This window comes from Vulpes vulpes, chromosome 3 (assembly GCF_048418805.1).
Source record: "Vulpes vulpes isolate BD-2025 chromosome 3, VulVul3, whole genome shotgun sequence".
NCBI classification, from domain to species: Eukaryota; Metazoa; Chordata; class Mammalia; order Carnivora; family Canidae; genus Vulpes; species Vulpes vulpes.
Window position 1 is genome coordinate 146885184 of NC_132782.1, and position 22813 is coordinate 146907996.

At 37.7% G+C, this 22813-nt stretch overlaps 1 protein-coding gene and 1 non-coding gene across 7 annotated transcripts in view; one reads left to right on the plus strand and one right to left on the minus strand.

Annotated features, from left to right (window-relative positions):
* The window catches only part of TNNI3K (TNNI3 interacting kinase), a 283998-nt gene that overhangs the window by 204293 nt on the left and 56892 nt on the right, over window positions 1-22813 (minus strand). For 2 of the 6 annotated variants that reach the window (XM_072754872.1, XM_072754871.1), the window contains exon 1: window positions 8442-8564. The exons of the other annotated variants lie outside the window; for them this stretch is intronic. In XM_072754872.1, coding sequence (XP_072610973.1) covers window positions 8442-8468 — 27 coding nt within the window. In that variant the 5' untranslated portion in view covers window positions 8469-8564. Of the gene's footprint in view, window positions 1-8441; window positions 8565-22813 lie in introns of those variants that run through there. 6 annotated transcript variants of the gene reach the window in all.
* On the plus strand, window positions 20065-20166 carry LOC112934618 (U6 spliceosomal RNA). Its single transcript, XR_003237995.1, has one exon. It is a non-coding gene; the product is annotated as a U6 spliceosomal RNA (small nuclear RNA).

Consider the following 22813-nt stretch of genomic DNA (forward strand, 5'->3'; position numbering starts at 1 on the left):
TTGTTTGGAGTTGACTGGAAGACAAATGAAGTAAAATTTATTCTAAATAGGAGTTGTTTGTTAGGTTTCTTAAAGAGCTATATACTATGGAAGGAAGTTTAGAATTTTTCTTAATTTTTTTCATAATAGGAAATCACCAAAAGATTTTAAATAGTTGTAAAGTATACTCTGATTTCCATCTTAAAATACTCTTCTAGTAATAGTATAGCAAATGGATTGAAGAAGGAACAAGACTGCAAGCAGGGTGATCAGTTACCAAGGTCCTACAATAACTTAAAAAGAGAGAGCTAAGGATAAAATGAGCTGAGGTAGTAGTAGTGGCTTGGAAATGAAAATGGGTTTCAGAGATAATTAAGATGATAGAATCATACGACTTGGCATTGAGAGGACTGAGCACAGTGAGAGATGATGGGAAATTCTTAAAAAAGGATGACTTTAAAAGAGGAAGCCTCTGAGGGGAGATGAACTTGAAAATAAAACTTTTGTCCATTTTATGAAGTTAGGAAGTGGGAACATTACCTACCGTTTCTGTCTCTCAGATTAATGACTTGGAATAGCCAGTTTCTTCTAACTCCCTTTGGCAATTCACTGTGCTCTTATCCAACACCACAAGCTGTTTTGATTGAGGCCAATCCTTCAATCAATATGTGAACATAATTCTCAAATTTTGAAGCAACTACAAAAACTATGCTAATTAAATATACCAATAATTGCTTATCCATTTGAATTGAAGCTTGTCTTGCTTAGAAAACATTTCAGATAGTAGCATTTTTTTAGATTTAATAAGTACTTCTTTTGACTTTATGCTCTATTTTCTGTAAAATCTTCTACTTTTTAAATATATACTCACTTCTTGACATCCACTACAAATGTTAGGTGAGAACTCTCTATCATGTAGTCACAGAGTTTTTCACTTATAACATTCACTGAATATTTTTGTAATGACTTTTTTTTTTACCTGACATACCTCTAATTAAATATTTGAGTACAAAAACTTATTGGAAAATAGTTTCTTCAGGCTGTCACAGAAATGAGGTTCTCTTATGTGATCTTTCTCTTATTATCTCAGGTTAAAATTAAATTTGGTCTGAAAATTACTTAGAAAATGATTCCACAAGATAATATTATCAAAGAAATTAAAGGGAAGCTCGATATTCTTAAGTTGTAGAAATAGAGTTGAAGGATATATTACCATATATATTTATATATGTATAAAGAATTAATCAATTATATAAATGTATCACTTCTCAGGAAATGATGAGAACATAAGAAAAGCTGATGAATGAAGAAGAGTAATGAAAAGCAGGTCAAGGCTGGAGATACAAGTGGTGTGTATCATTTTATGAAAGTAATAATTGAAGCCAGGAGATAACATCATTTCCGAAAGGTAAGAGGAGATATTTATGGGATATTTACTGCTAAAAAGCGATAAGAAAGGGAGCCAGCAAAAGAAAAAGTCATCTAAGAAAGAAAAAGATAACAAAGGAATGATTATTAAGGAAGTCCGTGGAAGAGATAGTTTTAAGAAAAGCGGGACAACATTTTCTAAGTCTCCCAGCTAACCATCATTGTGCTATGCTATTTTCTTCCTTATAGATATACTTTTTTTTTTTGCAACATTTCCTTATGTGAAGGTCTTATTTTAAAATCCCTGGCTGAGAAAACAGGCTTTTCAACATTTACTATGTTATGAATATATCATGTTCCATGCATTTCAAAAGCCACAATTTTTTTTTCTTTCTTATGAGATTTACTTATAGAGCTTGCCAAAGGCCTAAGATTTTTCACTATATTCTGATTGTGGAGACTTGAAAATTTTTGTACCAGTTAGGCTTCCTCTCACTAACATTCCTCCCCACACTGCACACAGCCTGGACATCAGAACCACAGAGGGCAAGTAGCACCTGACAACCAGTTTTCTCATGATTTTTCTTCTCCAGCCCAAGTCACCTGTTCCTCCACCTTTGGCTCCTCTGCCAAAGCATTTTGAAAACAAGTGATTGTCCTCCACTTGAAAACCAACTTTTTTTTTTTTTAAGATTTATTTATTTATTTGAGAGAGGGGTGAGGAGGGTCAGAGGGAGAGAGAATCTCTAAGCAGACTCTGTCCAGAGCCCGAGGTGAGGCTCTATCTCATGACCCTGAGGTCATGACACTGAGATCACAACTTTGAGATCATGACCCTAGATCAAGATGAGCTTAAACCAAGAGTTCCAATGCTTAACCAACTGTGCCACCCAGGTGCCCTTTGAAAAATCAATGTCTAAAATACACTTTGAAGGTGAATTGGAGCCAACTAATAGAATATAGGAAGGAACACATAAAGATTTTGGCCCTTAGACAAGATTAAGTAATAAGAATCCTCCTAAAAAATTATATCAATGATTAATTTCCAGCAGCTGAAATTTAAAAACAAAGAGGACCGGGGCAGCCTGGGTGACTAGGTGGTTTAGCGCCACCTTCAGCCCAGGGTGTGATCCTGGGGACCCGGGATCAAGTCCCCAGTCGGGTTCCCTACATGGAGCTTGCTTCTCCCTCTGTCTGTGTCTCTGCTTCTCTCTCTGTGTGTGTCTCTCATGAATAAATAAACAAAATCTTAAAAAAAAAAAAAACAAAGAGGACAACAAGGACAACATCAGCAGTTAAGTCTCAAGCTCAAGGGTTAGCCCGGTTACGAGCACAATACATAAAATATTTAGTGCTACTCTTTGTGAGCTTCCTCATCAATTAATCCAGAAAACTCACTATTAGAAAACTGTAAGACACTACCTTAATTCATATTAGAACAGCAGATATGGGTAATTAATTGCAACCGATAGGGTCTTTATTTAACAATAGAATTGAAAATGTTTGTCTACAACAGCTTAGAATAAGTGACACAATGAAAAAGGTAAACCCACAGTTGTAAAAATATTTTAACTGATTATGAAACACCAAGCATTGACAGGTATAGAAATCAATTATAGATAATTTTCCTTCTAGAGAAGGAGTTTATTAAAACAAAGAACACATATCATCTAGTCAAAGACCTATTATCAGGACAAAAACAGTAGGTGTAATGATGGTAAATGCATCAACCATTCCATTGGTTATATTAAACTAAGATAAGTGCTGGGTGGCTAATAATAGATACCTACAATGAAAATAAAAAGAAGCACAGTATCAAATTTGCCCAAGTAGTTTCAGCTTCAGATACAGAAAGGGCCAAGAAATAACCCTGGATGTGACTCACACCCAGACTTTTCTAAATCCCATCACATGGGTAGCTAATGGCAGGACCTGGATAAAAGGGACCCAGGCTGGCTGGTTCCAGAGCCCACAGGCCTAACCAGTACAGTATACTATACTGCTATAGCCAGAATCCATTGCTCTAGGATATTAATTTTTCAGACATTTCAAACAGTATTTTTTTAATGTTTATTTATGAACTGAGAATTCAGCATAAGTAACATGATAGAATTGGGTTGGGTGGCACCTGGTGGTAAGGGGCATGACCCTAGCACTCTTCCTTCTCTCCCTATATGACTACTGGAACCTTAGACATCCAGAGAATGCATACTGGAAGTCATCGTTCCACAAAAGAGAGCTGCTAGTTTTTGGAGAATAAAATTGCCATCGCATCTACTTGCTAGATCCTCTGCTTCCAGAAGAAAACTGGGCAAAAGAACATGAGTTTGGCATCATGCCAAATTTCCTGGGTTAATAGAATCCATATCTTTCATACAGAACACATAATCCCTCTATGAATCCATTTCTGTATATATTTGTTATTACTTTGGAGAAAATATAAGTGGCATTGGCTATACATGATGTCAAGTAATTCCCTTGAGTGTAGGCTTGACCTAATGACTCATTTCTCATAAAAAGATTATAGCAAAAGTTATGGAATGTCACGTCCAACATTATGTTACAAAAAGACTGACTTTATTTCATTTGCCTACTCTAGATTTCTCCATCACTCTCTCTGGTGGCAGTCAGATTGATGTCTTACTATGAGCTTTCTTATGGACAGGGTCACATGGCAAGACACTGATGTCTCTGGCCAACAGCCAGAGAGGATCTAAGCTTGCCAACATTGATATGAGTGAGCACGAAAGGGAGGAATTCTCCCCCTTGGTCCTTGCGATAACTACAGTCCCACTTGACACCTTGTCAAAGACTCTAAATCAGGGGACCCAGCTAAGGGGGCCTGAAATTCCTGAACAGAAGCTGCAAAATAATAAATGTTTATCGTTTTAAGCCACAAAGCTCTGGGATTTTTTGCATAACGATAGTTAGCTAATATAATTGTTCATCAGTGAAAACAGCCAGGTCAGAACAGACTTCTATATTACCATTTACTTGTGAGTATTAAAAGAAGAGCAACAGTTCAAATCAACAAATATTTTTAAATATCTAGGTGTTCTAGGCACTGTGCTGGGTTCTGGGGGCCAAAGATAAATTAATTGCTCAAAAGCAATATAAAGGTTAGTAGAAGAAACAAAATGAAGTAATTATGATATAAGATTATTATGGATTTAGTGGAGATAATGTGTAGGGTATCATAACAACAACAAAAAAGAAGGTACAAGTTATAACCTCAGTCTGGGGAAGATAGAGAAAGTTATAGAGGAGAAATGTAGACTCAGGACTTGAACTAGAAGTTTGCTAAACAGAAAAGAGAATATGAAACAATTCATTCATTCATTTTTCAAACATATTTGATGATCTAACAGTACCTAGCACAGAATACATGCTTGCAAATTCTACTATTTCTTAAAATCTAGATCAAAGTTTACTTGCTTCATGAAATCTCTTTACACCTCTAGGCTCATTGAACTAATTATGAAGACAAGTCATTAAATACCCTGATAGCTTTAGAGTCATATTGAGGCTCATAAAAATTATTACAGATAATCTCCCCCAAATTAGTGCTACTAGAAATCTGCATTTAAAAAAAGTTACTTGGAGACTTCTTCTTACATCCAATATGGAATAACAGAGACTGGTCTGGAGAAGCCAAGGTGGCCAGACTTCATAAAACAGAGTACCTGAAACAAGAGAGCTACACAAAGAGAGCTGCAAAGATCTGCAGAGAATCCTCCTAGAGGATTAAGCTGAGCTTTGATCAGTATGTGCATGTGAGGAAACTACTACTGACCGAGGAAAGAACTAACAAAGATTAGTGGTAATAATTCTGTGTTCACACAAGTCCAGGGATAATGCTTATTCCTACCACCCACACTAGAAAACCTCATAATTCATAGTACACTGGGTAAAATACTCTAAGAGACTTCCCTCAGAACTCGGTTATTAGCCTTACATCGAGCACTGTTCTGGTCCCACAATTTTAAAAGTGAGGCCTAAAAGAACCAAACTGTGTCCCAGTAGAATTGGAAATGTTGCCTTAATGACTATATGTAGAAGTTAAAAAAAATATCTACCACCTAACAACATAAAATTCATAACACCTGGAATCCATTCAGAAATTAACATGAGGGGTGCCTGGGTGGCTCAGATGGTTAAGCCTCTTTCTTGAGCTCAGGTCATGATCCTTGGGTCCTGGGATTAAGCACCACATCGGGGTCCCAGCTCATCAGGGATCCTGCTTCTCCCTCTGCCTCTACCCCTGATTGTACTCTCTCTGTTTGCTTCTCTCTCAAATAAATAAATTAAAAAATATTAAAAAAAAAAAGAAATTAACAGAAATGCCAAGAGGCAGGAAAATATGACTTATAATGAAAAGAAACAATAATCAATCAAAACTGTCCCCAAATTGATAAAATGTTAGAATGTTCAAACAAGAACAATAAAATAGTTATTGAAACTATTCCATATAACTTCCATATAAAGCTAAGTAGAGGCCATGAAAGATATAAAAATGACCAAAATTAAATTTCTTAGAGATGAAAATTATAATATGTGAGATAAAAATGCACTAGATGGGCTTAGAAGCATATAAGACATTACAGAGAAAAAGATTACTAGGCTTGAAGATATCACAATAGAAACTGAATAAAATGAAACACAAAGAAAAAAGAGAATGTAAGAAAAATGAAAAGAGTATTACTAAGGTTATGAAGAGCACCAAACAGCATACTAAATGTGTATGTGACTGGAAGGGAGACAGAAAAAAAAATTAAAGAAATAATGGCAGAAAATCTTCCAAAGTTAATGAAAAACCGCAAACCCAGAGATGCAAGAAACTCAATAAACCCTTAATATAAGACAAAAGAAAACTACACCAAAATAAGTGTCAGATAAGCAATGGAAACAGTCTTAACTTACTTGCCACTAGGGGCATGTAAATTAAAAGCACAATAAAATACCACTGCACACCTACTAGAATGGTTAAAATTAAAAAAAAAAAAAAGACTGAATATTCTAAGGGTCAGTGGGGATATGGGGAAATCGGAACTCTCATACGCTGCTGATAGGAATGTAAACTAGCTCAACAGGTTGTCAAAGGTTAAATGCTTTGAAACAGATTTCTTTAAATTTCTTAAAAAGTCATACATTAACCTATCAGATGATATAGTCGTTCAACTCTTAGATATTTGCCCAAGATAAATAAAAGCATATGTCCATTCATGTCATTGTAGTTTTCCTTATAATCACTAAAACCTGGAAAAAAAATGTCAATGTCCATCGGTGAGTGGAGAGATAAACACCGTGGCGGATCCAAATAGACCACTACTCACGGACTGAAGACCGTATTTGATAATTTACCATGAAATAAACATTTCGTTATTTATTTATTTATTTTGAAATGAACATTTTAAAACTTTGCATTTATTGATCCTCAACCTTTCACTTTCCATTCTGCATGCATCTACACACGATCGTCTTCCTTTGTTCCACATCATAATGAACTGAAGGTTGTCGACACCAGAAATCTAGTTTTTGTTCATACCGTCTCCTCCTAAATCCCCCCCCATATCTAACCCATTATCCAAATCACTTGATTTTACTCTCCCAATATTTCGCAGCCCTGCTTTTGTCTCCATCTTTACTAATACTACCCACAATCAGGCAATCATTACGGATTATTACCTCCTAATACGGCTCCCTGCATAAATTCTTCTACTTTAGTTTGTTTCACATTTCAACCAAAGTTATTTTCTCAGAATGGACATCGGGTCACATTAGCCCTTCTTAATGGCCTCTCATCACTCTTAGGAGACAGAACTTCTTACTCAGTTTAACCATCCAACCTAGGGAAATTTTTAGTAAAAAGAAGTTCATTTAATTGCACCAGGCCATCAGGTATAGATCAGGACTTTGCAGAGGCATCAGGAATATGCTGTCACACGATAAATAAGTCCCTTGGTTACCTGGCCCCTAATCTTTTTCTCTGGTCTCTTCCTTTTCCACCACATCCCCTCGGTCTCTCTTAGTCCCAGACACACAGTCTTTTACTGTCTCCTCAGTATATTTCCTATAGTCAGGAAGCTTGTACGCATACAATTTCCTTTCTCTAGAAAACTCTCTGTCTCAACCTTTCATTTGTGAACTAGATATTTCGGAGGGTTATTTTAAGGATTCAGAGTTAATATATGTAAACCACTTTGTTCACAGCACTAAAGGTAATTGTTATTACTATCACAGCTACTATTTTTACTTCTTCCTCTCTTTACTTGTATGTGTGTGTGTGTATAGAGAAAAAACCTTTATTAGGTAACAGAAAAAAAAAAAAAGATGGCCTTCTATGTGATAATTACCATCCAAAAAAAAAAAAACAGAATGGGAAATAACATCTCATAAGAACACCATTTGACAACAGTAATTAGTAAGATCTGGCTTAGTAGTCACAGACTCCTTTAGTGCTTTGTTTGGAAAACTCTTGATCTCTCCTTCAATTCTGAATGGTGCCCTTCCTGGATAGAGTCTTCTGGGTTGCAGGTTTTTTTCCCATTATTTTTTTCTTTAATTTAAATTCAATTAATTAACATATAGCTATTATTAGATGGAGAGTTTAGTGATTCACCAGTTGCATATAACACCTAGAGCTCGTTCCGTCAGGTGCCCTCTTTAATGTCCATCACCCAATTATCCCATCACCCCCCCCACCTCCCTTCCAGCAGCCTTCAGTTTGTTTCCTATAGTGAAGAGTCTCTTGTGGTTTGTCTCCCTATCTGTTTTTGTCTTATTTTATTTCCCCCACCCCCACCCCCATGGTCCTGTTTTGTTTCTGAATTTCCACAATGGTCTGGAGAACGGTACGGAGGTTCCTCAGAAAGTGAAAAATTGAGCTACAGTACCAGCCAGCAACTGCACCTCTAGACGTTCACCCGAAGGATACAAACATAGTGATCAGAAGTGGCAGCTGCACCGCAGCAAAGTCCACCACAGCTAAGCCATGGAAGAGCCCAGATGTCCATCAGCAGGTGAATGGATGCAGAAGATGTGGCATACACAGACAATGGAATATTACTCAACCATCAAAAACAATGAAATCTTACCACCTGCCATCGGAATTTCCTTCCCATTCAGCACGTTGAGCAGATCCCAGCACTCCCTCTGGCTTGCCAAGTGTCTGCGGAGAGATCTGCTTCTTCCATCCTCGTGTTCATTACATCAACCCTATATCCCATCTCAGTTATTGTATTTTTTCATTTCTGATTTTTTTTAACTCTTTTATCTCTGTGGTAAGGGCTTCCCTGAAGTCCTCCATTCTTTTCTTAATCCCAGAGAGTATCCTTAGGATTGTTGCTTTAAATGCTTCATCAGGCATGTTGCTTCTCTCTCTCTCTCTCTCTCTCTCTCTCTCTCTCACTTAGATCTCTGGCTATGACTTGATTTTGTTCTTTCATTTAGCACGAGCTCCTCTGTCTTGGCATTTTGTCTAAGTCTCTGCCTTCTTCTGGGTGCAAGAAAAAAACTCTGTTTGTTTCCCACTTTGCGAGAAACGGCTTTATGAAGAGGAAGGCATGTAGTGCCGGGGGCCTGGCTCCCGAGCAAGCATCCCTGGTGTGTGCCACCCGCACGCTGCTGCTGCTGCGGTTGGCTGCTCCAGCCCTGCCCGCCGTGGACAGCCTTTGGTCCCTGGCCCCAACGTGGCGAGTTTGGACTAGATGGGACCTGACGCCGCTCATGAGATGGGGCCTACTTGTGCAAAGGGACCTGACGCTCCTGGCACCACAGCTGCAGCCCTGCAGAACTCTCTAGTCCGGGGACACGGTCTGTGCTGGGGTTTGGGCTGCTCTTCCGGGCAAGGGCCTCGTCCCACTGGGACTGAGGCAGGCCTGACTGAGAAAGGGGCACGGCCCCTGGTGGCTCTGTGCTGATGCTGAGGGCAAGGAGGGGAAACGGCGCCAGCCACTGCCCTTGCCCCGGAGAGCGGTCCCCCAGAGCCTCTGCTTCTCTGAGAAGAACAAATCCTCTCTCCCAGGTGTGTCCCAGGCCTCTTCCAGGTCGCCGTTGCCAGGCTGCCTGTCCCCGGCCCGCTGGCCTCTCTTCCCCAGGAGCAGGGCAGTGCCCTGCGGGTCTGACTTCTCAGCCTCCAGGCTTTAGGGACATGATGTGGGCAGGGGCCTGATGGGTCCGCTGGGGGGTCTCACGCGCTGAGCTTGAGGCCAGCTTCACCTCCAAAGACAGTCTCCCCAATGGGCTTCGCTGGAAGCGCGGTGGCGGCCTGCCGTGGTCCAGCGCTGCCTCCTGCTGACGCATCCGTGTCTCTGCTGAGCGCTGGGGCGACAGGGCACCAGGAGGCCTGTGTGCTCCTGCAGCTCTGCCTCTCGGAGGGGTACCCCCTCTCCCCAGTGTGCTGCATACAGGCACTCCCGGTGGCTGTTGCCCGCCGTGTGCCCCTGGGGGTCTCCCGGGGCAGGGCAGCCAAGCCCACTGACCTTTCGAATCTCGGCTTCAAGCTCTTCTGGCTCCAAGAGCTCACGGAAGTCAGCCCCTCTCTTTCCCAGAGGATGGCGTTGAGGAAATGTTCTCCTTGTGGGTTCCCCTGTGTCTCTCGGTGTCTCTCGGTGTCTCTCTTGCTCCCGCACCCTGGCTCCCCCTCCTCCCCAGCAGTCCTGGCTGCTTTCTCCCCTGCACCACCTCTCTGCCCTTCCTGCCCTCTTCAGTGAGGCTTCTTTCCTCCCTTTAGTTGTGGAGTTTATGTTGTCAGTCTCCAGGCAGATTTCTGGGGTATTTAGGATGATTTAATAGTTTTCTCATTGTATTCCACAGACAAGACCAGCCTGGGGACCTCCTACTTGGCTGTCATCCTAGCTCCTTAACTTGATTAACATCTACTTAGGTCCCCATCATCAGTTCCTCAGAGTCTCTCCCGACCTCCATGACTATTGACATATTCATTCAACAAATATTAATCGTGTGTCTTCTGTGGGCCAGGTAGGCCCCGTGCTAGGAATTGAGGATGATGGAGAGAAAACAACAACAAAATCTATCTTTTTTGAGCTGATATTTTAGTACAGGAGACGGACAGTAGATAAATAATAGGCTGTTATATAGTGATCGGTACTAGAGAAAAATAAAGGAGGGAAGAGATTAGAATACCAGAGATTTGAGGTTTCAGTTTAAAATAGGATGATCTGGGAAGAACTTACTGATAAAATTACATTTGAACCGGGATCTTAAGAAGATAAGAAAGTAAGATACTCTAAGTTCCTAATGAGTAAGGGACACACAGGGCTAGAGGGAGAGAGTGGTAGGGGCCCAGGGAATGGAATCAGGCTCACAAAAATCCCAAGTGTGGAGGTGAAAGGAAACCAGAGATAAAGAAGCAAACCAGACCATCGGGTCCCAGGAGCCAGAGGTGGGGTCTGGTTATAACAGCTACTTGTTACCCACACAGAATTACCTTGCCCTGAAAAGGAAGTAAGCCATTGAAGGTATCATCACTAGTCCTTACTCAGTGGTGATATCAACAGAGATGTTAAAAGGATTCGGGTTCCTTGGTTGGCTTTTAATAAAAGGCCAACCCTACAAGCGCCCAGGGGCAGCTCTGTCGGGACCCCCTCACTCCTGTAACCATGTTTAATGAGCTTCTACTGCTTTACTCACTCTCCTTTGTCCACGAGACTCATTCTTTGACTCCATGAGACAAGAACCTAGCTTCCGGCTCCACTAAGAGCAGTGCAGCAGAGAGAAGAGCGGTGCCAAGGTCCCAAGGCAGGAGAATTCCTGGTATGCTCAAGGAACTTAAGGCTGATGAAGAGAAACTAGGAACAGAGGGGGATTATAGTTAGGCAGGGAATGAGTTACTTTTGTTCTGATTTATACGGGAGGCCTTTGGGGCCCATCAGAGGGGTGACAGGATCTGATACACATTTTAAAAGATTCACTCAGGCTGCCTTGTTAGAATAGGCTGAGGGGAGAACCGCAGAAGGGAGACCAAATTACCCTCTTTTAGGCAAGGCACCATCTTCATAGCTCTTATCACAGTGACAATTTTATGTGTGTTTGTATGATTATTTGATTTCCTGTCTTTTCCACTAGACTATCAACTGTGAGGCTAAGAACTGTATATAATTCTACTCACTGTTAAATCACCAGCGCCAAACATAGATCTTAATACAGATTCATTTCTCAATAACTGTTGAATAGTTGAGTAAAAGAATGAACGTATAGGATTATGTTCCAATTTTTAATTTCTTTAACAGATTGCAAGCTTCCAGGTGATATTTAAAGCTATATTTTATACTTTTTCAATTTCTATCACAACTAGCCAATAAGTACTCAATAAACATTTACCAACTTGATTTGCTCTTCCCTAGTCAACTCTTATGTCTTCTATAATATTCTTGAAGAAAAACTTGTAGAATAACAAAAGAAAACTTCTGAAAGTCAAGAAAAACTTTAAAAAGTCTAAAGAAGGAACATGAACTCTTAAGGTTTACATATTGCCAGAAACTATGAAACTCACACAAGGGAAAACCAATGATGGATTTTTTTTTTCCTTGTCTTTTGGGAAATAAGACTTGATAATAGAAGTTTATTTATAATCATAGTTGTAAAATTGCCTCTAGGAAAGCAATAATAATGGGGCAAGTTATCTTGTTTCCTTATAAATCCAATTTAAAATAAGAAAAAAACTAAACCAAAACTCGGTCATATTGTCAAAAATATACCGAGAGAACCAAAGCTACAGTCTTTACCACAAGCCTCAGTCCAGTTTACTAACACTGTAATATATAAATGTAAGCATTAATTGGCTGACTGAAATATGCAATAATGACACATTTTTGCATGTGTGCTTGGGAATACTTGATAAATTTTAAATACACAATAAATACATTATTCATTCTCTAGTGGTTCTTTGCTGGGCTGAAAGTATATAATGTTTTAAAATACCACACTCAGAAATAGTATTTAAACTGGGCCAATAATGGAGTCTTCACTATCTCTGATTACTTTTTCTTCTGTAAAGACACCTTCACTTGCAAAATTGCTGTTATGAGCTCTCTTTCACTATGTGTCAAATTCCCATTACTAAATCAAAACAGAACCTAATTTCTTTCCATGAACAATTTGTATGCAAATCATGGAGTACATGCAGCATTCATATAACAGAGAAATTCCAATGACTTTGCCTCCTTTCCAGAAATATCCTTCAATATGCCATGTTTTGGTCACAATTAGTGCAGGTTTAGTAGAAGGCATTTTGTGATTCTTTCATCAGTGGACAAGCAATGAAGTAGAGACCTAAAACACAAATTTCAAATTGTTTTCATTTCCTTTAACCTATTTCTCAAGTATAAACTATGAACAACCCAAATAATTTTCCAAAGCTCTAGCAACATATAACCTATAGCTTAAGAGGCTGTGGAATGTCATTATTATCATTTAATTAAACACACCTTCCCCACCCTCAATTCTAATCAAATTAGAAAAAACAGTAAATATTATACATACATATGAATGTATAATATTCATATATATATGAATATTCATATATGACTATATATGAATATATATGAATTTTTCCCTCTCCATCTTGCATTTAACTGTGATTTTGATAATTTTCCTGCTAAGAATATTTTCAGTAATATCTATGAAATTGTATGAGAACTAGGGCAAATACCACAACATGCAACCTATGCAGGCACACAAGATCCCATGCTTAGAACAGCCCCATGCTTGTTTTAATGTTCTACTATTGCTATCTTGAAGTTATCTCTATTTTTTTTAAACAAGGAGCTCCATATTTTGTTATTGTTGTTGAGACCTGCAAATTATATAATAAATGGTGTAAAAGAATAGTCCAATTTCATTCTTCTGCATGTGGATGTCCAGTTTTCCCAGCACCATTTATCGAAGAGACTGTCCTTTTTCCAGTGAATAGTCTTTCCTCCTTTATCGAATATTAGTTGACCATAAAGTTGAGGGTCCACTTCTGGATTCTCTATTCTGTTCCATTGATCTATGTGTCTGTTTTTGTGCCAGGACCACACTGTCTTGATGACCACGGCTTTGTAGTACAACTGAAATCTGGCATTGTGATGTCCCCAGCTATGGTTTTCTTTTTTAACATTCCCCTGGCTATTCGGGGTCTTTTCTGATTCCACACAAATCTTAAGATGATTTGTTCCAATTCTCTGAAGAAAGTCCATGGTACTTTGATAGGGATTGCATTAAACGTGTAAATTGCCCTGGGTAGCACTGACATTTTCATAATATTAATTCTTCCAATACATGAGCATGGAATAATTTTCCATCTCTTTGTGTCTTCCTCAATTTCTTTCAGAAGTGTTCTGTAGTTTTTAGGGTATAGATCCTTTACCTCTTTGGTTAGGTTTATTCCTAGGTATTTTATGCTTTTGGGTGTAATTGTAAATGAGATTGACTCCTTGATTTCTCTTTCTTCAGTCTCATTGTTAGTGTATAGAAATGCCACTGATTTCTGGGCATTGATTTTGTATCCTGCCACACTACCAAATTGCTGTATGAGTTCTAGCAATCTTGGGAAATATCAGAAAGGGAGACAGAACATGAGAGACTCCTAACTCTGGGAAACAAACAAGGTGGAAAAGGAGGTGGGTGCGGGGTGGGGGTGACAGAGTGACGAGCACTGAGGGAGGCACTTGATGGGATGAGCACTGGGTGTTATGCTATATGTTGGCAAATTGAACTCCAGTTAAAAATAAAAAAAAATAAAAAATAAAAAAAGGCACATAAAAAAAAAGAAAAAATATATATAATAAATGGCTAGGCCAAGTAAATTGACTGCTCCAACCTTTAAGTAAACCAGCAATATAGAAATTTCTGAACAAGGAAGAAAGCAATAGGTGGAACTGAAAATCTTTAGATCCTAAGTCAGTAGCTGAAGTAAATGATACAGCAACAAATAAGATAGAAACAAATGACCAAAAAACAAAAACAAGTGATACTTTCATTGTTGTATTTTTAACAAAAATTTTTTTGTTACTGAGTTAAAAACAAATTTTTCAGTGCTACGGAAAATAAGTCCTAATCAGAATTGATCAAGAAAACATTTATCTTGAAAAGTTTTAAAAAAGATATTTTTCTTGCTTTTCCAGTTCTTCTGTAATAGATACTTAGTATTTTAGCCTTTCACCAAGGACAGATGAAAAACAGATAGTAGAAAGTATAATTTCAAAAAAAAAATTGTCTTATTGATGAGGAATCTTGGGCGTAACCTTAAAAATGAGAACAAAGCAAATGTAGAAGTGGAAATACTAAAGAATATAGAGAAACAATGGACTTTCTTCTGTCAGCTTCTCTGAGGAAGCATTCCATAGGTCTCTCTCTGGCTATACAGAAAATTGATTAAGAGCTCAGTTTTTGAAGTCAGCCAGTTTGGGTAAGAATTTAGACTCTGATATTTAATAGCTATGTGATTTGGTGCAGATTGGCTCATCTCTTTGAGCCTCAGTTTCTTCAATAAGGTTATGTGATCATTAAATTAAATGGTATAATAATAAAATAAGCAAAAGACCTGATTAAAGAAAATCCTTCATAAATATTCATTTCCTTGGCTCTCAGGTTAGAGCATCAACTCTATCAATGGGGTAGAGAGGGCAGTTTCCTACCAGATAGTGTGGGCAGTGAGATGGCGGGGGACCCGAATCATGCCTGTTGCCACATTTCAAGGCAAAGCAAGTCTGGCTCCAATGGGCAACTCATTTATTGGGGCTGAATTTATGCAGAAAGCTCAGTAGTTGGGAGTCCTTAATGCACTAATACAATCCAGCAGGCAGATTATTATCCCTCAAGGAAAGAGTTAACCTCAATGACGCTTTAGAAGCCGGAATTGAAGGCTTAGAAAGAAGTCTGTCAAGATGGAGATAGGGAAGGAGGAGCCTAAAAAGGAGAGACCTGAAAATTGGTAGGAGGAAACTGGAACTTCAGGGCAATTTCAGACTGAGTCAGCCAGTCATTCCTCCACAAGTACCTAATGTCCACTCTGTACCAAGCCTAGGAGACAAATGCAGATCCCTGGTCCTGGATGTAATGAATTTATCATCTAAAGTGAGAGACAAATAAGTATGTGATATCAACACAGTGAGGGAGCATGCTAGAGATAAACCTGGTGTTATGGGGCAAAGATGAAGCACTGAATTGGGGGAATGATTTTTCCAAAGACATAATGCCTGTATTGAATATTGCTTAGAAGGCTGTATAGGAGCTATCTAAGAGGAAGGTAAAAGAAGTTCCAAGCATATAAAGGCTATAGAAATCCAGGTTCTAGGGTCCAAATTCTCAATTTCATAGGAAGAGACCCGGTGAAATGTGCCTGAGGCTATTTGAATACTATCTGCTTAGATTCAGATTAGGTAGTCCTAAAGTAGAACTGAGTTTTCTCCTCCAGAGAGCTCAGGTGGTTCAATGGGATGAGCTAGGAAGGCAGAAGCTAAGAAACGGAGGCAAGGAGAATAGGAACAATAATAGAGGAGACAGTAGCAAAGCTGGAAATAAATAATCTCCAACTCTCATATTCATCCATTCCCCATTTTTCCTATTTGAAAGGAACTTTTAATCAGTAATTAGTAAAGTGGCCTAATATCCTAGTCTCTTCTTTTTCTAATCCTCCCATCTAGGTGATAATGAAGACAGAAGTGGCCTGAGAAGACCATTTGATAAGGATTAGCTTGAATGCTGCCAATTAGAAAAGAGTCTTGAATATTCAGAAATTGATCTGTTATTTGAATCTGTCCTCATTACATAATTTAAATTCCTTATGTTTATTTGGATTGAAAATGTATAAGACCTCATCACCATCTTTCAGTAAACCTGCAATGGCAGGAAGACCAGTCATAAATAACCTCAGTAGGAGACACCCTGTTTCTTTTCCCTTATGTTTTATTTGTTCTTAGCTCATCTCTACTGTAAGTCCATGAACCAATTCTGTGACAGCCTTGTATCTTACATAAATGTGTCTCCCTCGGTCCAAACCAGCCAATGCCATACACTGTAGGACATGTATATCTTAAGATAGGGGATCACTGAGAAGCTAGAAGGACCCCCAGCTTCTGGCCTCTTAGGCAGATGGCTACTCAAAACAAGTGAGATTGATGGTAATTTACCCTATTTTTAATAATCTATAAAAGAGAGGTTCCACAAGTTCTCTCTGTATTTACATCTCCCTCCTGACTTCCTTTTTTATGGCCATATGCTTCATAAATTAAAAAATAATAATAAATGAATGAATAAACATATGTAAATCTCAACACAAGAAGTATAATAATCATGTATCCCCAGAAAAGCTGTTCATCTTTTAAGAGAGCAAGGGAACAGAAAACTCATACAATCTTAATACATACAATATGAAATGGAAATCACAGAGTTTGTCAAAGGCTGTTAATTTTATAAAGTTAGAGAGGCAAAGATTCATAGTTTATCTTTCAATTCATGAGTAGGTCAGAATGCTGTAGAATTTGTAAATTCCTTCACAACACACACCTACACAATATATATTGTATATGTCATTTAGCAAAGACCTTAATGTAAGAAGCAGGGAATTTTCTGTGCACAACATTTCACTATTCAGAGGAGATGCTTAAACAAAGAGACCAAAATTTCATTTTCAGATCCATGGCAAGACTCACTCTCATTTCTAGGACAAAGAAATCTCAATTTTATCCAGATAACAGAATTTTCCTAATTATATTAAAAACAATTTATTGCCCTTGATACCTTCATAAAATGTCCCCTGGGAGCTTATTATGAAATGAAGGGCTTGCATCTACTTTTGTCATGTGTTAGGTATTATATCCTATGTTAATATATTTTTAGCTATTTTCATAGAAAAACTAAGGGGTATAACATATCTACTCCTAGTTCACTGGAACCAAGGGGACTTATAATTGGACTAATGACTTTTTAATTTTTTATTTATTTTTTTTACTGTGAAGGAAACTAAGTAATAATTTAAAAAAAGGAAAAAAAAAGAAAGAAACCTTCACTGTGTGTGTGATAGATTTTTTTCCCTGACAGCTAGAAGCCTACAACTTCTGAATTAATTTATCTAGTTATAAGAACTGAAAACTTATTAAAATAATTCAGTATCACTCCTAAATTGCTCCACATTTGTGAAAGAAGAACAATGATTAAAAGTTATGTTTTTGAATATCAAATAACTCTAAATTTATTACTGTATAGCATAGTTCAAAGACAATGAATCTTGCACCTGGAGATTAATTACAGGAAAAAAAAAAAGACTTTAGCCAACAATAAACTAATCTACAGTTTGAAATCTCTATCCTGAAAAGATACAATGTTTAGCAGGGGATGAAGGGATTCAAAGTTGTCCTAAAAGTTAGATCTGTTTTGTTTGTAAGTAACAATAGAAAGGACAGGAAGATGGTAGAGACTCTACACTTGGCTACCTTTTATCCTCTGAGCTAGAAGGAGATGCCCCATCCCTGAAGCTAAGGGAATAAGATGGATCACGTCACAAAATTAAAATAGGAGGCGTGGCAGATATGTATGGGCTAGAAAGGAGAGTTGATTTTTCATGATGCTACATGAGTCAGCTATCTCCTTAGAAGTTACTCAGAATTAGTTTAGGGAAGGAGCATCTGGGAATGGTATCAGCAAGATGGTAGAGTAGGAGATACCAAGTTTTGTCTTCCTGCTTCCCCAACCCCCCTAATAAAATCAATAAAATCAATAAAAAAAAAAAAATGAAAACCCCACAAAGCCCAAAGAGCTATCCATGAAGGAAGGAAAATAGCCCTGGAAGGGCCCAAGAGTTCAGTTAAGAACCTAGAAGCAAAGTAGGTTAAAGGCTATCAGTATCAGGCCTACAGAGAATGCCACCATGGTCTCCAGTGTTTATTTTTGTTGTTGTTGTTGTTGTTGTTTTAAGATTTTTATTTATTTATTTATGAGAGACACAGAGAGAGAGAGAGAGAGAAAAGCAGAGAGAGAAGGAGGCTCCATGCAGGGAGCCCGATGCAGGACTCAATCCCGGGACTCCAGGACTACAGCCTGGGCCTAAGGCAGGCGCTAAACCACTGAGCCACCCTGGGATCATCCGGTCTCCAGTGTTCTGCACCGCAGAGGGCTCCAGCAGCCTTTGCTCTGAGAATCTCGACAGCTTTTGAAGCTGAGGGCACCATAGACTCCTATGGCTTTCAGAGAGGGGGACCCCATAGTGTTTGCTGGTGTGGACTTCAGTGGCTGGCACCACAAAGGACATTAGTAGCTTTGGCCACCAGGGTAACCAACAGCCACTGTCACTGAAGACAGTTGGAGGGGAAGTGGGTGGGAGGATGGGGTAACTGGGTGATGGGCATTAAGGAGGGCACATGATGTGATGAGCACTGGGTATCATATGCAACTGATGAATAACTGAACTCAGCATCTGAAACTAATTATGTACTATATGTTAGCTGACTGAATTTAAATTTAGGAAAACAAAATTTCAATTAATTAATTAAAAATGGGCAGAAGAAAAAAAAATGGGCAGAAGACCTTAATAAGCACCTCACCAAAGAAGATATACAGATGTAAAAAAAAATATGGAAAGATGCTTCATATCATATATCATATCCACAAATTGGATAAATAAATAAATTCCTAAGAATATGCAATATATCAAGACTGAATATTGAAGAAATAGAAAATCAGAATGGACCAATAATGAAAAGAATGGAATCATAATTAAAGCCTCCCAATAAATGAAAGTCCAGGACCAGATTGATTCACTGGTGAACTTCTATTGAATATTCAAAGAATTAATACCAACCCTTCTCAAACTCTTCCAAAAAAGCAAAAGAGGGAAGATTTCTAAACTAATATTATGAGGCAAACATTACCCTGATACCAAAACAGACAAGGACATTAAAAGAAAAGAAAATTATAGCCCAATATCCCAAATGAATATACATGCAAAAGTCCTCAGCAAAACACTTGAAAGTCTGATTCAATAGCATGCTAAAATCATCATAGTGGGATTTATGGCTTAGATGCAAGAATGGTTCAACATACACAAATCCATGAATATGATACACCACATTAACAAAATAAAGGACAAAATTCAGATGATCCTATCAGTTCATGTAGAAAGCACATCTGACAAAATTTAGTGTCCCTTCTCTATAAATCCCTCAGTATTTACATAGTGAGGGACTGTATCTCAAAATAAAGGCTATATATGACAAGTTTACACCTAACATCATACTCAATGGTGAAGGGCTCCAGGTTTTTCCTGTATGAAAACAGGAAACAAGACAATAAGACAAGGATGCCTACTATGGCCACTTCTGTTCCATGTAATAGTGGAAGTCCCACCAGAGAAATTTAGCAAGAAAAATAAATAAATAAAGGGCATCCAAATCAGAGAGAAAGAAGTAAAATTGTCTCTCCTTGTAGATGACATAATCTTATCTAGAAAATCCTAAAATCTGTTAGAAAAAAATAAATAATTCAATAAAGATGCTTGATACAAAATTAACATGCAGAAGTCAGTTGTACAAAAATCTGAAGATACAAATGAATGCAAAGATATCTCCTGTTCATGGATTAGAAGAATTAAAGTTCTTAAAATGTCCATACTACCCAAATAAGTATACAAATTCAATATAATCCCTATCAAAATTCCAAGCAACAAAAATAGAAAAAAGCCCAACTTATATGGAAACTACAAAAGATCCCAGATAGCACTCACTTCAGCAGCAAATATACTAAAATTGGAATGATACAGAGAAGATTAGCATGCCCCTGTGCAAGGATGACATGCAAATTTGTGAAGCTATTCAGATTTTTAAATATTGAATCACGATGTTGTACACCTGAAACTAGTATCACACTATATGTTAATTATACTGGAATAAAAAATAAAAAAATATATAAAAAAGAGCCCAGTCCCTAAAGTAATTGTGAGCAAGAAGAATAAAGTTGGAGGCATCACATGTACTGATTTCAAATTATATTACAAAGTGATAAAAATCAAAACATATGGTACTAGTTTAAAAACAGATATTTAGACCATTGGAACAGAAGAAAGAGCCCAGAAATAAACCCATGCATATGTATTCAACTAATCTTTGACAAAGTTGCCAAGAATATACAATGTGAGAAGGATAGCTTCTTCAATAAATGATGTTGGGAAAACTAGGGAAAAAAATGGATATTTACTTTATATTTCACACAAAAATCAACGGAAAACGGATTAAAGACTTAAATATAAGACCTAAAAACCATAAAATTCCTAGAAGAAAACATAGGGGAAGACCACCTTGACAATGTTCTTGGCAATGATTTTTTTTTTTCTTTTTCTTTTTTGGATTTGACACCAAAACAACAAAGAACAAAAGCAAAAACAAATGAGGGGGGTTATATGAAATTTAAAAGTTTTTGCATAACAAAAGAAACAACAAAATGTAAAGGCAGTTATGGAATGGGAGATAGTATCATCAAAACATACATCTCATAAGAGATTAATATCTAAAATACATAACTCATACAACTAAATAGCAAAATATCTAAAAAGTCAATTTGTTTTATTATTTATTTTATTTTATTTATTTATTCATGAGAGACACAGAGAGAGAGGCAGAGACATAGGCAGAGGGAGAAGCAGGCTCCATGCAGGGAGCCTAATGGGGACTCAATGCCCTGACCCCAGGATCAGGACCTGAGCTCAAAAGCAGATGCTCAACCACTTAGCTACCTGGGAGCCCTTAAATAAGTCAATTCGAAAATAGGCAAAGGACCTAAACATACAATTTTATAAAGAAGACACAAAAATAGTCAACATGTGCATAAAAGATGCTTGATATCACTAATCATAAGAAAAACTCAAATAAAAATTATAGTGAGATATTACCTAATGCCTGTTAGTATGGCTACTACCAAAAGTCAAAAAAGCAAGTGTTGGCAAGGACATAGAGAAAGGGGAGTTCCTGTACACTATTGGTGAGAATGTAAACTGGAATAGTAATTATAGAAAACAGTATGGAGTTTCCCCATAAAATTAAAAATGTAACTATCAGATGATCCAGCAAGCTCACATATGGGTTTCTAGCCAAAGGAAATAGTCGCTCTCAAACTGGTATTTGCACTCCCAGTTCACTGCAGTGTTATTCACAGTAGCTAAGATACAGAGACAACAGTGCTCATCAACAGATATATGAAATATGATATTTACATATGTAATGAAATATTATTCAGCCTTAGAGAAAAAAAAAAAAGGAAATCCTGCCATTTGTGACAACATGGGTGCACCTAGAAGACACTCTGCTAAGTGAATTAGGCCAGCCACAGAAAGACAAATATCGCATGATCTCACTTATACATGAACTTAAAAAAAATTGAACCCAAAGTACCAAAGGGTGGAGTGGTGGTTACGGGGGCTGAGGCATTGGAGGAAATGGGAAGATGTCGTCCAGCGAGTGAAAACTCTTGGCTTGGCGAGGTGATGAATACGTTTTGGACACTTAATGTTGCAGCGTGATGACTATAGTTAATAATAATGTATTATACACTTGAAATGTGCTAAAAGTGTAGATCTCAAGTAATTTTCACCACAAAGAGAATTATAAGTATGTGAGGTGATGAATGTGTTAATTAGCTTGAGTGTGGTAATCATGTAAACAATGCATATGTACAGTCAAAACATCATGTGCACTGTAAACATATACAATTTTTGTTTGTCAATAATACCTTAATAAAGCTGAAAAAAAATCTGCATGGCAGGACCTGCAGTGGGAGCCCACTTGGCCTCTTGCAAAATGACTGCTTCCAAAGTAGCAAAACAGAGACTTGGTGACATATTGCTCAAACATCTGCGGCTGGTAAGCATCTTTTCAGAACTTCACTTCCGATTTAAACGCTATGCTGTCCAAAATTCAGTCATATTTCACCCCCAAATTGATAATGTTAGTTGTCTTGTTATTTTATGTATATAATTTTTATGAGTGTTAATAAAAACTAATGAAATAAAAGTAGTAAAAATGTATCAATATTCTATATTCAGATTACTTTGCATGTGTCTGTAAATTCTTACTTTATTCAAAAGACACTAAAGCAATAAGTTGTATCTGATTCATTACAAGTATTATGTAAGCAAGAACTTGGTTTCTGAAAGCCAACCTGGCAACTTTCATTTAAAGAAAAACTTTGGCCTCATTTTCAAAGTGTGATGAATAAATGTGCATTTATATGTCAGATTAAAACAAAATATTCAACTTGGTGTGTATTTTTAATATGAGTTCTCTCTTTTACCAATGTTTTTCCAATTAACCAATTAAATCTGGGTCCTGATTGCTTAAGATAACAGGGCTTTCTAATGTCTGAACAATGCATTACCTAAGCTGCCAAGAGTACTGCCGGGCTAACAGCACAGCCCTCAGCTATCTGCCTCTCTGGAGGTTTCCCTTGGCTAACAAGAGCAGCCCTGCCACCAGAATCT